Below are 18,102 nucleotides of genomic sequence, written 5' to 3'. Positions count from 1 at the left end.
GCACAGCTGTGTGGCTGACCCAGAGGTTTGGTCAGGCCCAGGAGACCCAATCTGGACTCTAACGATATCTTGCATTTCCATCATAGCCTAGATGTTAAGGGATAAAGAAGATGGGATTTTCTTTTCTATCTCTCTCTCTCCCTCTCTTTCTCTCTCTTTCTCTCTCTCCATCTCTGTTTTTTCTTGCCCAGTCCCTCGTGTTTGCCCTCTGGGAGCCAGCGCATCCCTTGGGTCAGCCGGGTGCCATCTGTCCGCACTTGTGTGACACGTGCGTCTGAGGGAGGGGGGGAAAGGGTGCAGGGGTGGGAGAGGGAGTGGGGGCTGGGCTGGACTGGACTGGGTGGGCACTAGGAGAGAGGGATGAAAAGTGACCACACGTGAATAGTGATGGTGACAGATGGACCCGGCTTCTAATGGACCCACGACCAATAGGCCAGAACCAGGAAAGAGAAAAAGAGAGAGGGAGGCAGGGAAGAGAGAGGGAGAGAGAGAGAGGGAGAGGAACAGAGAGAGAGGCTAAGCCTTTGCTTGTTCCTGGCAGAGCTGTGTGTTCTCCACAGGGTATCCTGGGCAGCGTGTGTGTGTGTGTGTTGGAGATTGGTGTTGTTACTGCGTCAGCTTCTTTTCTGCCTGTTCCCCTGCTTTGTGCTTGCCTCTGCCTCTTCACCCCTCTTCCTTTACTGCTGTCTCAGGAGCAGGAAAGAGACTCTTGATTCCCGCTATGCTGGAATCCCCCTTTCTCTCTCTCTCTCACTCCCTCTCTCTCTCTCTCTCTCTCTCTCCCTCACACACACACACCACACACACACACACACACACACACACACAAGCCTTTCATCCTAGCTTCAGACACTGTTGCTGTTTCTTTTATTCATAGTCGTTCTTAGTTAGGTGATAGAGGTCTACATTTTCTGTCAGCCATTTTCTTTGTTCTGCTTCCTCCATTGAACAGCAGGATTCTGAGCCATAGGCTTTCAGGGTCAGAGTTGTCTTGAAATGAGAGCGTGTGTGCCAGATTAATGCCCGTCTTCGGTCACTGTCGTCCTGCACAAAGTCCATCGCTAAGCTTTCTTGTTGTGCCCTATATTGTGCTTCACAGATTGTGACAGCTTTTGGATGTGAATAACTCAACTACGCTGTTTGGTTTCTTCTGTTATTTGTTTTTTTTTTAATTCCCCCCTTTGTCCTTTCAGTATCTACAGCAGAGTCCTGTGGTGTGATGATTGGGGAAGCAATCTGGCCTCTCCTTTGTTTCCAGTTGTGTGTTATCAAACAAAAGTCGCATTGCGTGTCACTGGGTTGTCTTTCACTGCACCAGTTGAGAGCAGGACAGAGAAAAGAGGATAGGAGGGAGGCGCACACACACACACACACACACACACACACACACACACAATCAGACACACACACACACACACACACACACACACACACAGAGACACACTCACTCAGAATGGAAAACAATGTTAGGTAACGGCGACTTCCTCTTTAGCAGGAACCCAGTGATTGAGGTGGTGCCTCCTCTGGTATTTTCTGTCTCTGAGTGCTGGTGGTGTGCGCAGGCTTTTGCTGTCCTCTCTCCCAGATGTGAGTCCCCCCGCCGGTCGCCCCCTTCCTGGAGCGCTTTTGGCGGGAGGCTGGGGGTGGGTTCTGTTTCCTCCATTCATGACGAGCAGCTAAAAAGGGGCGGCGGCAGCAGTGCCGGACGGGTTAACAGGCTATCGATCACTCTGAAGCAGAGCATGTTGGGAGGCACACGGACACACACGTGTGTGTGTGTGTGTGTGTGTGTGCGTGAGGGGCCAGTGAGATGGAGGCCAGATGTGGTGACTGTGTTGATTAGCGCCTGGTTCCCCTCTAGCAGTAGCACTCTGCTTACCTGGAAGTCAGATTTACATGTAGCCAAATCCCCCTCGCCTGTGTTGTGTACTAACTCATAAACAGACCTTGTTCTGAGCTGTGAGCGTAGCGCAATAGCAGACCGCAAACACATCAAGTTTGTTATGGTTGTGTTTTGGGTCAGCTATTTACAAAGCCAGTATTAAAGCAGCTTTCCTTCTCAGGGTAGAATCACATCCGCCATGGAATAGCTGGAATGAATGATAATTTGATTATCATTAATACTTGTCTTTTTTATGGACTGTGGAAGAGCATTATGCTTTAAGTTTTAGGAGATGCAAAGGAATATGTTTTTTTCGTTGTCAGAGGTAAACATTGGGCTTCAGTTGAGAAATGCAGAAAAGCGTCACACACACACACACACACACACACACACACACAGGTTTCATGTTCTGTGTGAGAGGGCACGGAGCATGTGCGCTTGGTCTCCCCTGGGCACGCTCAGCTCTGCTCGGTGCCGTTTGCATGCACGTTTTGCATCGGAGGCTGAGGGCTGCCTGTCTCCCTTTATGTGAAGCTGTACCAGACGCGTCGAGAGAAATCCCTGTGTTGAAGCGCTCAAGTGGAGCGTTGGACATGTGTTTGCATATACCCACATACTCATACACCCCCACCCCCCCACTTACACACTCACACACACCCACCCCACCCCCCACTTACACACACACTCACACACACACACACCCATCCCACCCCCCCACATCACTACACACACACACACACAAACACAGTAGACATTGTGTTGCCATTGGATACTGCATGACCTTGAGCATGACCTCATGAGTGCGCAGTCCCTCTCACTGACTCACTCAGAGGGATGGAATGTCGGGCCCCTGGAACGTAGCGGAGAAGTATTTATTCCTCTCTCCGCATCCCACCATCGCACCGTCCTCAATCTTCCGCTCCCGACCCAGCCCTAGAGCGAGCGAGCGGAAGTCTCGACAGAAAAAATTCCCCCCTCTGGTTTCTGTCAGTGTGGAGATGTGTCATTACCTCCACGACCAAGCCTCCCACAAGAATCTTCTCGGGTCTTCGTCGACATTTTGTATGTACTCGGTGTTATCGTGAGGGCAAAGAGAGAGGGGAGAGAGAGTCATTAGTATGGCAACATCAAGACTGTGGGGTTGTGTTCACAAGTTGCTGTTTATAACCTGAAATTCCTCTCAGCAGATGTAACCTCGAGCAGCCAGCCTCAGCACACTCACAGACTCCGGCGTATCAGAGCAGAACTCCTAGCATGCAGCTGCTCGTGACAGGAAACCACCAAATCTCTCCCGAGGTGTCACTGTCAGCCCATAGAAATGAGCGACCGGTTCAGATCAAAGAGAACAGGAAGTATAGGATTACAAGAATCAGAAGAGTTGACGCCTGGCATATGTTGTGTTCCATGAAATCCCATCATGCTACTCTATATGGGTTGTTTTGGTTTGTACATAGTCTGGGTCTTCGTCTGTCATCTGGTACTGTAGCTTGTTGGCAGTAGAGATCGTAATAATAGGTTTAGCTGATCTTGTATGCTGCTGTAATGCGGATATTTTGGAATGTCCTACTTTAGTAGGGATAGTGTATGCCTCTCTCTCTCTCTCTCTCTCGCTCTCTCTCGCTCTCTCTCTCTCTCTGTGATGCATTAACACAGATATTTACTGTGTGTGCGTGTGTTTAAGTTTGTTGCAAGAGTAAAATGAGATGTGATTTATGTTGCGATGCACCCATGTGTGTCACCTACAGCAAAGCCTTTTCAATAATTCAGCTTCCCCAGAGCAGTCAACTGCACCCCTCCAAACACACACACACACAGACACACACAAAAGCACACACACACACACACACACACTTTGTCTCTCAAGGGGGCTGTTCCCGCGATTAGGATGCCGAACTGGCCCCGTGCCAAGAGTCCATTCAGCACCTCAGTGCACAGCCAAAAAGAGAGAGGCAGAGAGAGAGAGAGAGAGAGATCTTTCTATCTATCTAGAAATCCACCACTTCTATCTCTTTCGCATTCTTCCAACTTAAGTAAACTGTATGATGATATACGAGTGATAGTTTCCAAACAGCTTGCTATAAAATAGTTTTTTTGTTTATATTTTCCAGCTTTTTTGGAACTAGTGTGGGTAAACACAATCCCATCTTTGTTCACGAACGCTGTATCACACAGTCTTTCAATTAGTGCCGGTGGTCATTTTGCCGTCGTGTCGAGGGGGGAAACAAGCAACGATTGTGTGCTTGCCGGCAGAGCCCCAGCCGACTGTCCTGCTCTCGTCTGGCGGGCAAACGCCGCATCTGCCTTATCGGTTTAAAATCACGGGGTTAAGTGCTGGAGATGGGACGCCTGTGTGCCCTTTTATGTGTAGTGTGAAGAGAGAGAGAGAGAGAGGGAGGGAGAGAGAGAGAGAGAGAGACAGAGACAACAGTCTTTCTGTAGAAGCTCTGTTCCTGTTGCTTTTGGAACGTTCCATGTTCTGGATGGTTCCCCTTGTGTAGTTGTTTTATTTCTTCTCGTTTCTGTCTCTTCTGGGAAGTAATGTATGTCTGATCACACAGCAGTACACAAACACAATTCCGCACCTCTTCTCTTCTCTTCTCTTCTCTTATCTTCTCTTCCCCTCAAAACATGTCATCGGATTTCGATTTGCCTGATATTCTTTTTCTTGTTGTCCTCATTAAAAACTTTTGTCTGCAGCGCGAGTTGCTCTCCGTCCCTCCGAGAGATTTCATGCTCGGTGGATTACGGAGAGAGAGAGAGAGAGAGAGGGGAAAAAAAGAAAAGAACATGGCCACCAGAGCTGAGAGGATGTATGCAGGCCATCTTAACCCCTTCCTTCCTTTGTCCTCCAGACAGCACAGCTGGGCCCTTGGACGGGGGCCTGGATGGGACATAAAGACTCTAAAGAGCCCCCTTTGTGGGTTGTGGAAATGCACACATCCTTACGCACACTCATACTCAATGTGTTCTCCTCTTTTTTTCTCATTTCAGCAAAAGCCTCCTAACCAGGACTGGCGTTTCAACCAGAACCAGAGACCAGGACCTAGTGGGTAAGTGTCCTCATCTCTTCCTTCTCCCCCTGTGTCCTTCTACTGCATACAGACCTATTCTCAGCCAACAACAAGGAGCTTCACATAACATAACAGCCCAAAGGGTTTCTGCAACAACACTGAGGTCTATATCTCATCTATAAGTTACACAAAGGGAGACATGACCTGCACTTAATACTCAGCTGAAAATAGCTTATAAGGAACAGGGAGTGGATGAAGGAGGGGCTATGAGCTAGCTGCTTTGTGTGGTATACAGGCTGTGTTGTGTTTGTCTGCATGTGTGTGTGTGTGTGTGTCTGTGTGTTTGTGTCTGTGTGTGTGTGTGTGTGTGTTTGTGTTTGCATGACAGCCCGCCTCCTGCTGTGTGCGCAACGCCTTGCTCTGCTCAGCAGGCGAGGAGGAGACGCTAGATTGCAGTGCCAGGGGGCTCTTCCACGCTCTCTCTCTCTCTCTCTCTCTCTCTCTCTCTCTCTCTCTCTCTCTCTCTCTCCTCTCTCTCTTTCTCTCTCTCTCTTCCTCTCTCTCTCTCTCCATCCCTTGCTCACCGTTCTGTCAGTGCAGATAGCATCGTAGTGACGCAGGACACAAAGCAAAGGCTTACAGATTTAATTCTAACACTGCAAGTTTTTGCATACACTCACACACACACACACACACACACACACACAAATACACACACACACACACACACAAACACACACACACACACACACACACACAAACACAAACACACAGACACAGACACACACACACACACACACACACAGACACACACACACACACACACACACAGACACACACACACACACACACACACACACACACAAACACACACACACACACACACATTCTCTCTCCTCTCTTGTCCTCTTTTTCTCCCTCCTTCTCTCGTCGACGGCCTCTGCATTCCTCTACCTTCAAATGGATGTGTGAAAGGGAAAAAAAAACACGCAACAGTACTGTGTGTCAAGGTCTGTTGGAAGGCCACAGCGGAATCTAAACAAACTGTTCCAGTTCAAGGCTAAAAGAAGAGGGGAACAGAGAGAGAGGAAGAGAGAGAGAGAGAACGGGAACAGAGAGAAGGGATCGAATCAAAACAAAGCATACGTAACGATGAAATAAAGCAACAGCCCTCCAGCTCCAATCTTCTCTCTCAGACTACTCGCTATGAAACAAAATGGCCGCCACCTCTCGCTCTGTGACACGTCTCTCCCTCCCATGGCCCTCTGAGCAGCTGCTCGAGGCAGGTTCTGGCCAGACAGGGCCGACTGAAAAAAAATCTGCTCTTTTATTTCACCAGCGTTTGGCCTTGTGTCCTCTCCCTTGTGTCATAATGTGCAACTGTTTAAAAAAAGAAACCGCACACAAGGGGACTGGTTCTTTGTTGGGGACCAATAGTAGTGTCCACACCACCGCCCATACCCCCCCCACCCCCCCGGGGTCCAGTCTGTCATCAAATTTTGGGGAGGATAAAGACGAGGGGGACGGTTGGCGCCTCTCCGCTGGCGGGCGTTCGGCGAGGCTATCTAATGCCAGCTGGTGCCGGTGCTGCTTGCGCCGCAACTGTTTCCACAACAGACATTGCACAACACATTCCAGGCAGAGCACAGGGCCTCTACGCCTGGAAGAACCATTTGGATCAAATCAGATCTATTGTATTATTGGAGTTGGAACAATCTCTTCCATACGGCGTAACACTGGATGCCAAAAATGAAAGTACTTTTTTGAAAGAACTATGAAGAATGTAGTTCATTAGTTCCCACAGCTTAGAACTGTGTAAACTGATGTTGGATTTAAAGATGGTGTTTATCTTTAATCATTTCAGTCGCCCGAAGTCCAATTCGCCCTGCCTAAGATGGACGCCGCCCAGGAGGATAAGGTATAGGAGTGTAGGTAGAGGCCTCAGTCATCACTGGGCTATAACTGGCCGACCCTGGCAGACAGTAGACTTGGGTTCCCATGTAGAGTGTGAAGTGTGTAGGTGTGTACTCCTGCTTCCGACTTGGCTGTGGCCTGTAGGACGTGAAGCTCTGTAGATTAGCCGTGTGTGTAGGTGTATCATGTGATTCCTTCCCTTCTTCCTGTCTTGTTTGTTTGGGTGAGTAATATGCCCGAAGGGTTTGTCAAGATGAAAGAACAAACACAGTCTGTTTATGTAAGTGACATGACACATCTGTGAACTCACCTCTTGTCTCAGAGAGATTTTTGTAAAACAAATTCAGGCCGATGTTTTTTTTACATGCGTACTACGTACTATGTTTAGTATACTCCACATTCCCACATGCCCTCCTTCATGGTGAGAGGCTCACATTCGGGATCCCTCCTTTGTCGTCGTGACCAGAGGAAGTGATTATCCCGGCCACAGGATATGATAATCTCCACCACAGGAAGGGAAGAAACCTCGGAAACAAAGTGGACCGAATTAGTGTGAAACGAGGCGTTCTTATCTCAGCTAGCAGAGTTTAGCAATGCTTAGCTGGGCAGAACATTAGAGTGTCTGAGGACTGACCTTTGTGTGTGTGACTCTGTGTGTGTGTGTGTGTGTGTGTGTGTGTGTGTGTGTGTGTGTGTGTGTGTGTGTGTGTCTGTCTGTCTGTCTGTCTGTCTGTCTGTCTGTCTGTCTGTCTGTCTGTCTGTCTGTCTGTCTGTCTGTCTGTCTGTCTGTCTGTCTGTCTGTCTGTCTGTCTGTGTGTGTGTGTGTGTGTGTGTGTGTGTGTGTGTCTTCAAATTGGAAGATGAGTAGGTTATTGCCGTAATGTGGATTTAGATGTTGTAATTGGTAGGGTGTCCAGCGTAAAGCACTTCACACACACTTATTTCTGTGGAAGGCGGAGATAGCCAGAGGTGAGGCTGCGGCCACAGGAGACATGGGGAGATTTGTGATGTGGGAATGACCCGTGTGAGGAGCCGTGAGCTGAGCCGTGAGCTGAGCTGTGGGGACGGACGTCTCCGTCTCCGTGTCCCGCTCTGGTTCTGATCAGGGGCTTTTTTTTGTTTTGGCTCCCGTCATTTCTCCTCCTTCCTTTCTTTTTTTCTTTCATTCTTTTTTTTGCAATCCTTGCGAAGCCTGGCAGGCAGAGTTTTGGCAGGCCACTGTTTTCCCGCTCCGCACTTTTCATTTCAACATCTTTTTTTCTCTCTTTCATTTGTTTTTCTCCTTCTCTCCTTCCTCGCAGATTTCTGTTTTCTCATGCCCACCCCCCCCCACCCCCCACCCCCCTTCCTCTTCCACTTCCTCCTCCTCCTCCTCTAAGCCTGTACGTTGTGCAGATGTCTCCACCATCACGTTTTGGAGTTAATTGTCTCCACACAGTCTCAAAGGAGACCAAAGGAGTAGCACTTTGGTTGTGTTTTACGGCCCCTGGGCTCGTATAAGTCAGGAAGCGGGACCCCATCGGGACCCCATCACGCCCCTGAGAGACCCCCGGCCATCCTCTTAACCCCTTGTGGGGCCCGGCCCAGGGCCCCAGTGGACATAATGCACAGAGTGGCCCCTGTGCAGCCGGTCTGCTCACAGAGGGCCCCCGGGGGCCCGAGGCAGTGGGAATGCCGGCTTTATGAGTATGAGGCGCTAACTAACCACGGGTCAAATCCAGCTCACCTCCGCCATAAACATGTGTTGTGTTGTTGACCGCCTGGCCAGAGAGAGCTTCTGTTGTGGTGCCCACTGGTAGTGTGCATTCAGTGATTAGTGCTGATTATGTACAATTATGCTGATTATGTTGTATTATGTACAACCATGACATGTACAGTGTTGGTTGATATTGACAATAGATACCAGATAGATCCAGTGTGTACATTAATTCTACATAAAAGCTTAATTCTGCATAGATCCTGCACCAATTCTTTAGATCCTTTACACATATGATGACCACATGTTTTGGACACGTTATGGACACATGCACATCTTATGTAGTGAAGACTTTTATTCCTCTTCAGTGTAAAGCCTTGTTATCTGATAGGGTTGAGATGGTAGCAGCCCAAGTGAAAGTGGGCCAGTATTGTTTTTGTGTGGGCAAGCAGGCACACTGGGGCTGGTAATGACTGTTAGTCCTGCAGTCATGGGGCTGTCTGCGTGGAGAAGTGGTGTGTCGGGCTAATGAAGTAAATCTAATGGAAAACAGAAGTACTTTTGCTTTTGTTCCTCACTTATGCAAATTACACACTTTTAAACAAGGCTTTGAACAAGGCTTTTGCTGGCCAGATGGAAACACTCAGCTATATGTTTTGTGTGTGTGGTGTGTGTTTTGTGTGTGTGTGTGTGTGGTGTGTGTTTTGTGTTTGTGTGTGTGAGTGTGTGTGTGGTGGCCCACTTTTAGGCAGCTGTTACCTTTCCATTTCTGGTCTCATTAATGTTCCCCAAGAGTTATAGCATGGTGCGGTTCAAGGCAATAGAGCAGGAAGAGGGCGAAGCACACCTAGTGTGGACATGTGTCAGGCTGTGTGTGTGTGTGTGTGTGTGTGTGTGTGTGTGACACACCTGCCTGTGTGAACAAACACATGCCTGACCACAACCGGTCACCTCTGGCAGTGGAACTTCGTCAGATCTTCTGCTTCTCACCGTACCATAACGTGAGAACCACATTGAAGAAGAAGACAGACTCAACATGGCTCCTTCCCCTCCTATAAAAACACAGCCCCTATTTACTCCTGCGGGACGATCCCACACAACGTCTCTTTCATGTAGGCTACCGGCAACGGAAGCCCCAAAATGGCTGTCATCTGGCAATTGCACTGAGACCTCCCCTTTTCTCACTTTCTCCGGCAGGGCGGCCGCCACTCCTGAGGTTGCCGTAGGAACAGGACCATGGCCAAACCCCCCGACCGAGGCCGAACAGCTCCAGGCTCTGATGGCTGCCGCCAATGGTGCGTCTCACACCTCCTCCCCTCCTCTCTACTCATCCCCTCGCTCCTGTCTGCTCATCTCAGGTTCTTGGCTCTTCATTTCTTTTGTCTCTTGTTCAGTTCTGTCATGTTCTCTCGCTTCTCATCCTTTTACACCTCCCTCTGCCTTTCATCTTCTGTTACGTCTGCCCTTCTCTTCATGTCTTCTCTTCTCTTCATGGCTTCTCTTCTTCTCTTCTCTTCTTTTTTCTTCCCTTCTCTTCTTTTCTCCTCTTCTCTTTTCTTCCTTCTCTTCTCTTTCTTCTCTTTCTTCTCTTCTCTTCTTTTTTCTTCCTTCTCTTCCCTTTTCTTCTCTTCTTATTGGCTTCTCTTCTTTCTTGTCCTCCCTTCTCCTTGCATCTGCTTTCCTGCAGGCATCAGTCTTTGCTCTTTTCTTCCCCTCTTCTCCTTCTCCCCCCTTCTCTGCATCTGTCCATCTCTGCCCTGTTCCAAACTGATTTCCACCCCCATTAGATAACCTTGCAATTCATACCAGAGAGAATAATGATCGGATATCCTTCCTTCCAGTCGTGAGCGTTTCCCTGGTTCTCGTTACTATCTCTCCATCTCTATCTGTCTATCTCTTCCTCTGTTTCTCTCGTCTTCCGGACTCTGTCGCTCCATAGTCCCCCCCCCCCTGCAGGCGTTGCAGCTGCATCCAGACTCATTGATGAAGCCTCTGTGCCCATCAATGACAGCAGTGCTCATTGGGTTGACACTGCTTTTACCAGATCTATACACAAAACACGCACCCTAACACAGACACACACACACACACACACACACACACACACACACACACACACACACACACACACACACACACACACACACACACACATTCACTTATATTACATAACTAGCCGCTGAGCCCTTGAAGAACAGGCTTGTGCCGTTGCTGTCACACCTGCCTGTGGGTTTAGTGTGCGTGGGGTGATGTCACAAATGACTGAAGCCCCAGGGTGGACGTGTTTCATCCAATAACATCACAGAGGCCACCGGCCGCCACAGAGTGTGGACTGCACACACACACACCCGCATCTATTTTAGATGTAAACAGAGGACACGCGGGGCACGTGGACACACACACGCACACACACATGGACACGCAGGCCAGTGCTGATGGAGATTCAAAGTGGCACATATTCTCAGACCACATCAGAAGCACAGTGGAGATAACATCATGTACAGACACACACACACACACACACACACACACACACACACACAGTTGAGAGTAAACAAACAAAGCCATAATGACTCATTCAAAGGGTCCTTCCAGAAAATGCCTTTGCTCCTTTTGCTTTTCTTTCTTTCTGCTATCTTTGTCACTAAAACACACACACACACACACACACAAACAGCTCAGAAATGTTGAGGATATCGTGCCCATGCAGAACAGAAACTGCCGTCATCATTTCCATTGTAACAGTCCTGGCTTGCTCTCCCCCATTCCAACCATCCCTCCCTGCCTCCATCTTCCCTCCCCTCCCCCACTGCCTGCGTCAGAACAGAGAGCTCCTAGACATTTCCACGGGCGCTCTGAGACTGCGGGGCGGTCGTGACCTATGCCACATCACTATTGAGAGAGATAGACAGAGGGGAGGGGAGGCAGAAAGAGAAGGAAAAGAGAGAGGTAGAGAAGGAGAGAGGGGAGGGGGATGGAGAAAGAAGGAGAAGTGAACGTGTTGTGCTTTTCATTAGGCAAGAATCATCTCAGCCCAGAGGACATGTTCTACCCATAAAATTAGAAGCGCTTAAAGCACTGGGCATCGGTCAGATATTCCATGAATCTGTTCCTGTGCGCTGGCACTCTCTGTCCTCCTCCGGAACATTGTTTTTTATGGAGGCAGATGTGGTCAGCGAGACGGTGGGATGACTTGGCTGTTGCTTAACCAAAACATGTGTCACTGTAGCAAAAACAATGACGCTTGGAGGCCATTGTTAGCTTACCGTTGCTAAGTCAGTATGCCTGTCAGCTAAAATGCCAGTCCCGTCGTCTGTTTAACTCACTCTGTCTCTTCATTCTCTCTCTCTCTCCCTCTCTCTCTCCCTCTGTTTCTCTCTTTCCCTACGTTCTTCTTCTGTGTTTTTCTTTCCCGTTCTGTTTTTCTCATGTAGACAGTGTTTACAGCTCGGTGTAGGGGGGAGGCGGCGAGCACCTCTCTGCGTCTGCATTGCAGGGGGCTGTGGGGATGGGGGATGGGAGGCAGACAGACACGTCACCATGACACACACACACACACACACACACAGACAGACACACACACACACACACGTACACAAAGAAAGAGGGGGGCTGGATGAATAATTGGCACACATAGCCATCTGCAAAATGCAGAAGTGCTTGTTACATAAGATTGTTTCAACAGGGTTTTCTGCCTGTTCTAGATGGAGTGCAGCTGGACAAATCCCTTATCTACTCTGTTGTTTACTCTGTTGTCTACACTGTCATCACAAATTACTACAAATTCATCTGATGACCTTCTCACCCCTCTTCTATTTCACTCTTATACCTGTTATGTAACATTTGACTGGATACTCTTCCGAGATGATAACTCTTCCCCCCCCCCCCTCTCTCTCTCTCTCTCTCTCTCCCATTCTCTATTCTCTCTCTCTCTCCCTCTCTCTGTCCTCCACAGAGGTGAGTGAGGCCACCAACACGCTGACCCCCGGCACCATGGGCCTGAGCACCCGCTACAGCCCCCAGTTCACCCTGCAGCACGTGCCCGACTACCGCCAGAATGTCTACATCCCCGGCAGCACCGCCACGCTCACCTCGAACCCCCAGCAGCAGCAGCAGCAGCAGCTGCAGCTCCAGCAGCAGATGCTGCCCAACATGCCCCCGCAGCAGGCCCTGCCTCCAGCCCAGGCCACTGGGCCCGACGGTGCCGCCGGTGGTGGTGCCCCCGGGGCCCAGTCCGAGCCGCCCAAGGCCGCCCAGACCCCTGCCAGCAAGAAGAAGTCCACCAAGAAGGAGAAGAAGTAGAGAAAGAGAGGCAGAGAGATGGATGGAGAGAGCGAGTGGATAGAGTTGGAGAAAAAGAGGAGGCTACAGAAGGAGCCCTCTCTCTCTCTCTCTCTCTCTCTCTTCATTTTTTGTTTTTCCTCAGCTGGCTTCTATAATCCTCTCACTGATTGCCATGTTAACCGATAAGTACTCCGGTAATATCCATGTACCATGAAGGATAGTATTGTTTCCTTTTGTAAGGTTCCTTTTTTGTTTGTTTGTTTGTTTATTTTTGACTGTCTCTGAAGTCTCTCTGAATGTGTATGGAAGTGAGTGTGGAAAGAATTCGGGGAAGCTCATATTCAATTTGGATTCTGTTTTATGTTATGATTCCTCAGATTGCTTGTGTATTGCTTGAAGGACTTTTCCTGTATCTTATATAGGCCTGTAAGTATAACACTATTCTATGTGGTGTTGGTTCTTGTCTGATTCACTCTAATGTAAGAATGAAGGGAGGGATTTCTGATTATAGATGACAATAATGATTTTTAAGATCTTGGCTGTTTTTATTTTTCAAAAGACACAATATCCTGTGTTGTGATTCTTCTGTTGGATTCCTTCACATACACAAAGTGATTTTGAAATGTATTTCAGGGGGTTTGGCTTTTTTGGTTTGTTTATTTTTTCAATCCCTGTTTTGCTAAGTGAAGAGTAGATGCTTGTTTTGTGCCTAGAAAACCACTGTTGGATATTCCCCTTGGAAAAAAAAACACACACACTGAAAAGTTTGGCACAAGAGACTGACCTGTAGATCTTAGAAACCAAGGCCGCAATATTTGCATGAGTCATTGAATAATCTTCCACAGATGTAACCACGGACGAAACTATGCATTTATTCAGACAGAGAATGTTGTCTTTTTTTGGCAACTCCTTTGTCGAATGCATTTGTAGCACCAACCTGAACCGTGTATTGCTTTGATGTGCATAGTATAGTATATTCAGCTATATCATGCTTGCATTTATTTTCCCCCCTTCAAAGTCATTATAAATTGAGCATGAGCCCCATGTGTCTTGGGTCTGAGTGATTGGGAAAGGCCATGTTGTTCTTTCCGTCACCACGACTACAGTCTGAGCCATTTCCTGGCTGTTGGACTTCAGGTGTAAAATTCCCCCTCTCTCAAACCTCAAACTCACTGCATAGTGTGGAACAGAGAGCCAAATAATTGAAGATGCACTGTTGTAGGGAAGGAAGATGTGGACTGGGACGAGTGATTGATCACCTAGTGAGCGCTTTGTAGACACGTAGTAGTGAGTGACCCACTATTGCAACCACCTAATGCGTAGCGAGCACTTTTACTTTTAGGGCCTGTGGTAGGTGGCCTAGTTAGGTTATGGTAGTAAATGGGGAGCCCTATGCTCCAACCATTCTAAAGAGTCTTTCTTTCCTTACCATGAAACACGCTAGCTTGTTTGTTTGACCTTAAAATGAACTGAGTTTTGTAGTGTGTAGGGAATAAGCAATGTGTAATAAGACGGAGGTTTTTTTTTCATTGTCTATTCCGTGTGGTGAAGGGGCAGCTTGTATTGGAGGGTGAGGAGTGGAGGGAGAAAGAGCAGGCAGCTGTGCAGGGTACCTGGTAAGGGTGGTACACCTGGGGTACATGGAAGATGAGGACTTCACTTAATGAATGTACAGAAGTAACACTACTACTCTCAAAACACCCCCCTCTGCCCAATCAGTGGTATCGTCTAAAGGGGAACACTGACCAATCACAGGCAATATTCAGTTCATCCGTCCAGTGGTTAGAAAGGACATACCACTCAGAGGGGTTGAAGAGGGGTGAAGGTATTTCTGAGGCCTCACTCACTTTCGACCCTAGTTCAGTTCTGTTGCCCCGGCTCCCTCTGCACTGTTGCTGGTTTCCTCCCTTGCACATACCTGCACAGTCCCATGTGATGGTGATGACTCTTTTCCCAGGTTGTAAATAGCTAGCAGCCGCTACCGCTGTAAAGACTAGGCTGTTCTCAACTCCAGTGTCCGACCAGATCTCCCTTTCCAGATTCAGAGCCCAGTGTGAGTGGCTTACTACTGGAATGTGTTACTTTGACTGTTTCTTTCTGTTTTGATTGTTTGGTTTTCAGGAAAACGAGGAAAAAAGTGTAATGGAAAAAAAAAAAATCTGAATTGCTCTTCAAAATATGTGTTTGAAATGTAGTAATCTATAGCACCACGAAGGCCAACTAACAAACACAACTGTAAATAGAGATTAACTTTGAAGGAAAAATCAACAACAAAAAAAATTGAGTGACACACATGTAGTTTAGGTAATCGTGAGCTGTAACGCGCATATTTTTTGTGTTCATTTTTGTTTTCTGTTAATGCCACTTGCTCCATCACCTTGCTACGAAACAAAATGAAACAAAACAAAATGAAACCACATCGTGTACAATACCTTTCTAACCCTTTGTAATCTCCTTCTGTTTCTTTTGTGATTCCAGTTGTGCATATGTGCAAGAATGCTTCTCAATGTCTATATGAAGAAATGAAATATAAATATTCTATATGTTTGTGTGTCTGCTGATGGCGTAATACTCTATATCCTGCTGTAATATTCTTTCTTATAAGTCACTTAGTCCCCTTCCCGGCTCCCTCCTCTGTGTTACTCTTATTTTATATGCTAATATTTATATTTGCTGTTTTATTTTCTCTTGAACACTGACATTTCAAATAAAAAGGTTCTGAAATCATTACCAGTCTGATGTTGATTTATTTTCCGGTTTGGGTGTGGGGGGAGGGGATGTTGGCTATACTGAATGACCAGTGGTGTTATGTATGAAGGAACCTTAGAAGAAGAATCCTTGACCATGAACATTTTAGTTATGTGTTTTTTAGTTTGTTATCTTTTAAGAAATCTTTATTTTATGTTGAATATCATCCATGTTCATCCTCATTGACTCGGACTGTCTGCATGAACAGTCAGTTGGTCTGGTCTTGAATTAATGTAGAAAAAGAAATGCTCAATAATTGACTGAAATTGAAAAGTGAAGACAGATCACATCAATGTAACTTTGTACATGACAAGTGTAGACTCACTAAAAACATGAGTACAATAATTATGTTGTAATAACAACAACAATAATGTTATTTATGTAGTACACCACCCAGTCAGAATTAAAAATTTGACAGGCTGGAATGTAATGCATAATTAAATGGACATATGTGCTGGAAAAGGCAAGGGTCAAATGTATAATGCTTCAAGTACCGGTAAGCTGATCATCTGCAATGGAAAAATCATACCCCTGTGATACTTACCCAGGGAAAGAACAGGCAGTATGTCTACAGATAACAAACACAGAGAGAGCAGGGACAGAGGCCCACTAAATGTTCCATGGACAGATCTGGCCAGTCAGACAAAAATCCAAAAGGACTGAACATAGAAAAGAAAAACAAACAAATGTCATTCCATGAGGGCTGGCTTATTTAATGACATAATAAATAAATAAGGCCACAAACGTCTCCATCACAACATGATTCATAGTTGACCTTAAACACATAACAGAAACCTTTAGTTTTTGGTAAATCTTTAACAGTCAGAGTACACTTAATCATTTCAACACTGCTTGAAGCTTCCTGTTCATCTAAAGAATATGTTTCTATGCATTATTGGTAACATTACATACACATCTGCTCTGTTATATCCAGTTTCCTCTTTGTCACCCAAATAAATATAGCAGTGTCTGAAGTAATTTCAGCATCTGGAAGTGTTTCCTGAGGTGTGGTGAACAAGAAAGAACAAATCCACATGTGATCAAAGTCAAAAGATTGGATCTAGCACATGTACTAACAAAATGTAGGCAGAGTAGTAGAATGTAGGTGCAGATCAGGTTATCATGGATGGACAGCTCTATGGCTCATGATTGAGCTCTGACCACTTACAGACAAGCTCTCAGACTGCAGGATTGGTTTGGCCCGGCCCACCCACTATTGTGACCCCCCCAACAAAAAGCCCCCACCTTCATCCAGCTGGAAGGGTGTAGCACCTGTGCCTGTGCTTCTCAGTCCTCTGAACCACAGGAAGGGGTTAAAGGTCTTTTAACTACAGAGAGCCACTTCAAATATCCACACAAGAGAGAAATACTTTTCTAGGCCTACGTAATGTATGAATCCATGCCCATTTTCCAGACGCGTCTCCAGTGGATGTTCGAGCATAATGGTGTCTTCATTGCAGTGAAATGCAGGAAATGCTTTGTTTTGTGGGTCACTTAGGCTATCTGTACTGGAATATTCTGTAGAGCTCCCCGTGTGTCATTAACTCTTGGACGAGACGGTGACAGTTTATAGTCAGCAGGGGAATGCAGCAATACAAAGACAGATGAGGAATGTGGAGCACTCTGACTCAAGACAAAAAATTAATTAAAAAAAGTCAAATCAACCTAATTAGAACCAGCAAACAAGACTCTTCGTCAGAACTGACACAAAACAAAGCACAGTATCCCTCGTAGTTTCAGTGTCTTTCTTCTTGTCTTGACCTATCGATCTTGGGACAGATGGACAGTCTTCTAGTCTAGCTTGTCGCCGCTCTGCTCCCTAGAGTCGGTGGTCAGCTCCGGAGCATGTGTCCGTTCGCATTCCTCCGCACCCCCTACCAGGCTCACTCTCCCGTCACAAACCCATCTGGTCAGCAAAGCCCAAGTGTCGCCACGGTCAGCACCATTTTTGTGACAGCAGTAACACTATATGACACATTGAAGCATGTGGGCTCCCGGGGTGACATGAAATTTGGAGCTTAAATGAGACGGGACAGTAGGCCTACAAGAACTAATAGTAGCCTAGCGGGCCTACAGTGCAAGTCAGCAGGCTATGTTCAGATGTTTTGCTTTTCTGGTGTCGGATTTTCGGTGTTCACATTGTTCGTTCAGATGTTCCGTACGCTTTCAAACTTGCAGTGATTCAGATAGCGATTCAGATAGCGAGTTAATCACAATGAGCCCATTGGTCCCTTCCAAAAAGTAACTGCACAACTTCAAGTGTCAAAGTGAGTATAAAAACAGCAGTTTTGGAAGAATCATGTGCAGTTCATTGTAGGGAATGCAAAACTGCATTGCACTACATAGTACTGTAGCCTAGCCTACTTTACTGCAATTTACTGCAGAAATGCTATATTTTGGACATGTTCTTTTTTAAGGTGTCTTCTGGAGTATGTTTCGCTAACTCCTTTAAATCCAACAGCATGCACATTTGGTGTAGCATTACTTTGCTAAATCCACTAAATCGGTCAGACAGTTAGCGATGCTAGCACAGCGCCCTCAGAGAGCGAAGATGAAAGTAGGCTATC

At 46.9% G+C, this 18,102-nt stretch overlaps 1 protein-coding gene across 20 annotated transcripts in view; it reads left to right on the top strand.

Moving 5' to 3' along the window:
- LOC143132571 (protocadherin gamma-A4-like) overlaps positions 1–15,515 on the top strand; it is a 202,319-nt gene extending 186,804 nt beyond the window's left edge. For 18 of the 20 annotated variants that reach the window (XM_076292182.1, XM_076292176.1, XM_076292180.1 and 15 more), the window contains exons 2-4: positions 4,874–4,932; positions 9,701–9,861; positions 12,459–15,515. In XM_076292182.1, coding sequence (XP_076148297.1) covers positions 4,874–4,932; positions 9,701–9,861; positions 12,459–12,805 — 567 coding nt within the window. In that variant the 3' untranslated portion in view covers positions 12,806–15,515. The remainder of the gene's footprint in view (positions 1–4,873; positions 4,933–9,700; positions 9,862–12,458) is intronic. The other 2 variants (XM_076292173.1, XM_076292186.1) reach the window with 2 other exon arrangements.
- The last annotated feature ends 2,587 nt before the right edge of the window (positions 15,516–18,102 follow it).

This window comes from Alosa pseudoharengus, unplaced genomic scaffold (genome assembly GCF_046254945.1).
Source record: "Alosa pseudoharengus isolate Yale_2024_CS ecotype anadromous, Long Island Sound unplaced genomic scaffold, YU_APseudo_1.1 YU_APseudo_1.1_scf_19, whole genome shotgun sequence".
In the NCBI taxonomy this organism is placed as follows: domain Eukaryota; kingdom Metazoa; phylum Chordata; class Actinopteri; order Clupeiformes; family Clupeidae; genus Alosa; species Alosa pseudoharengus.
Note: the sequence above shows the minus strand (reverse complement) of the source record. Positions and strands in the feature narration are given on the sequence as shown.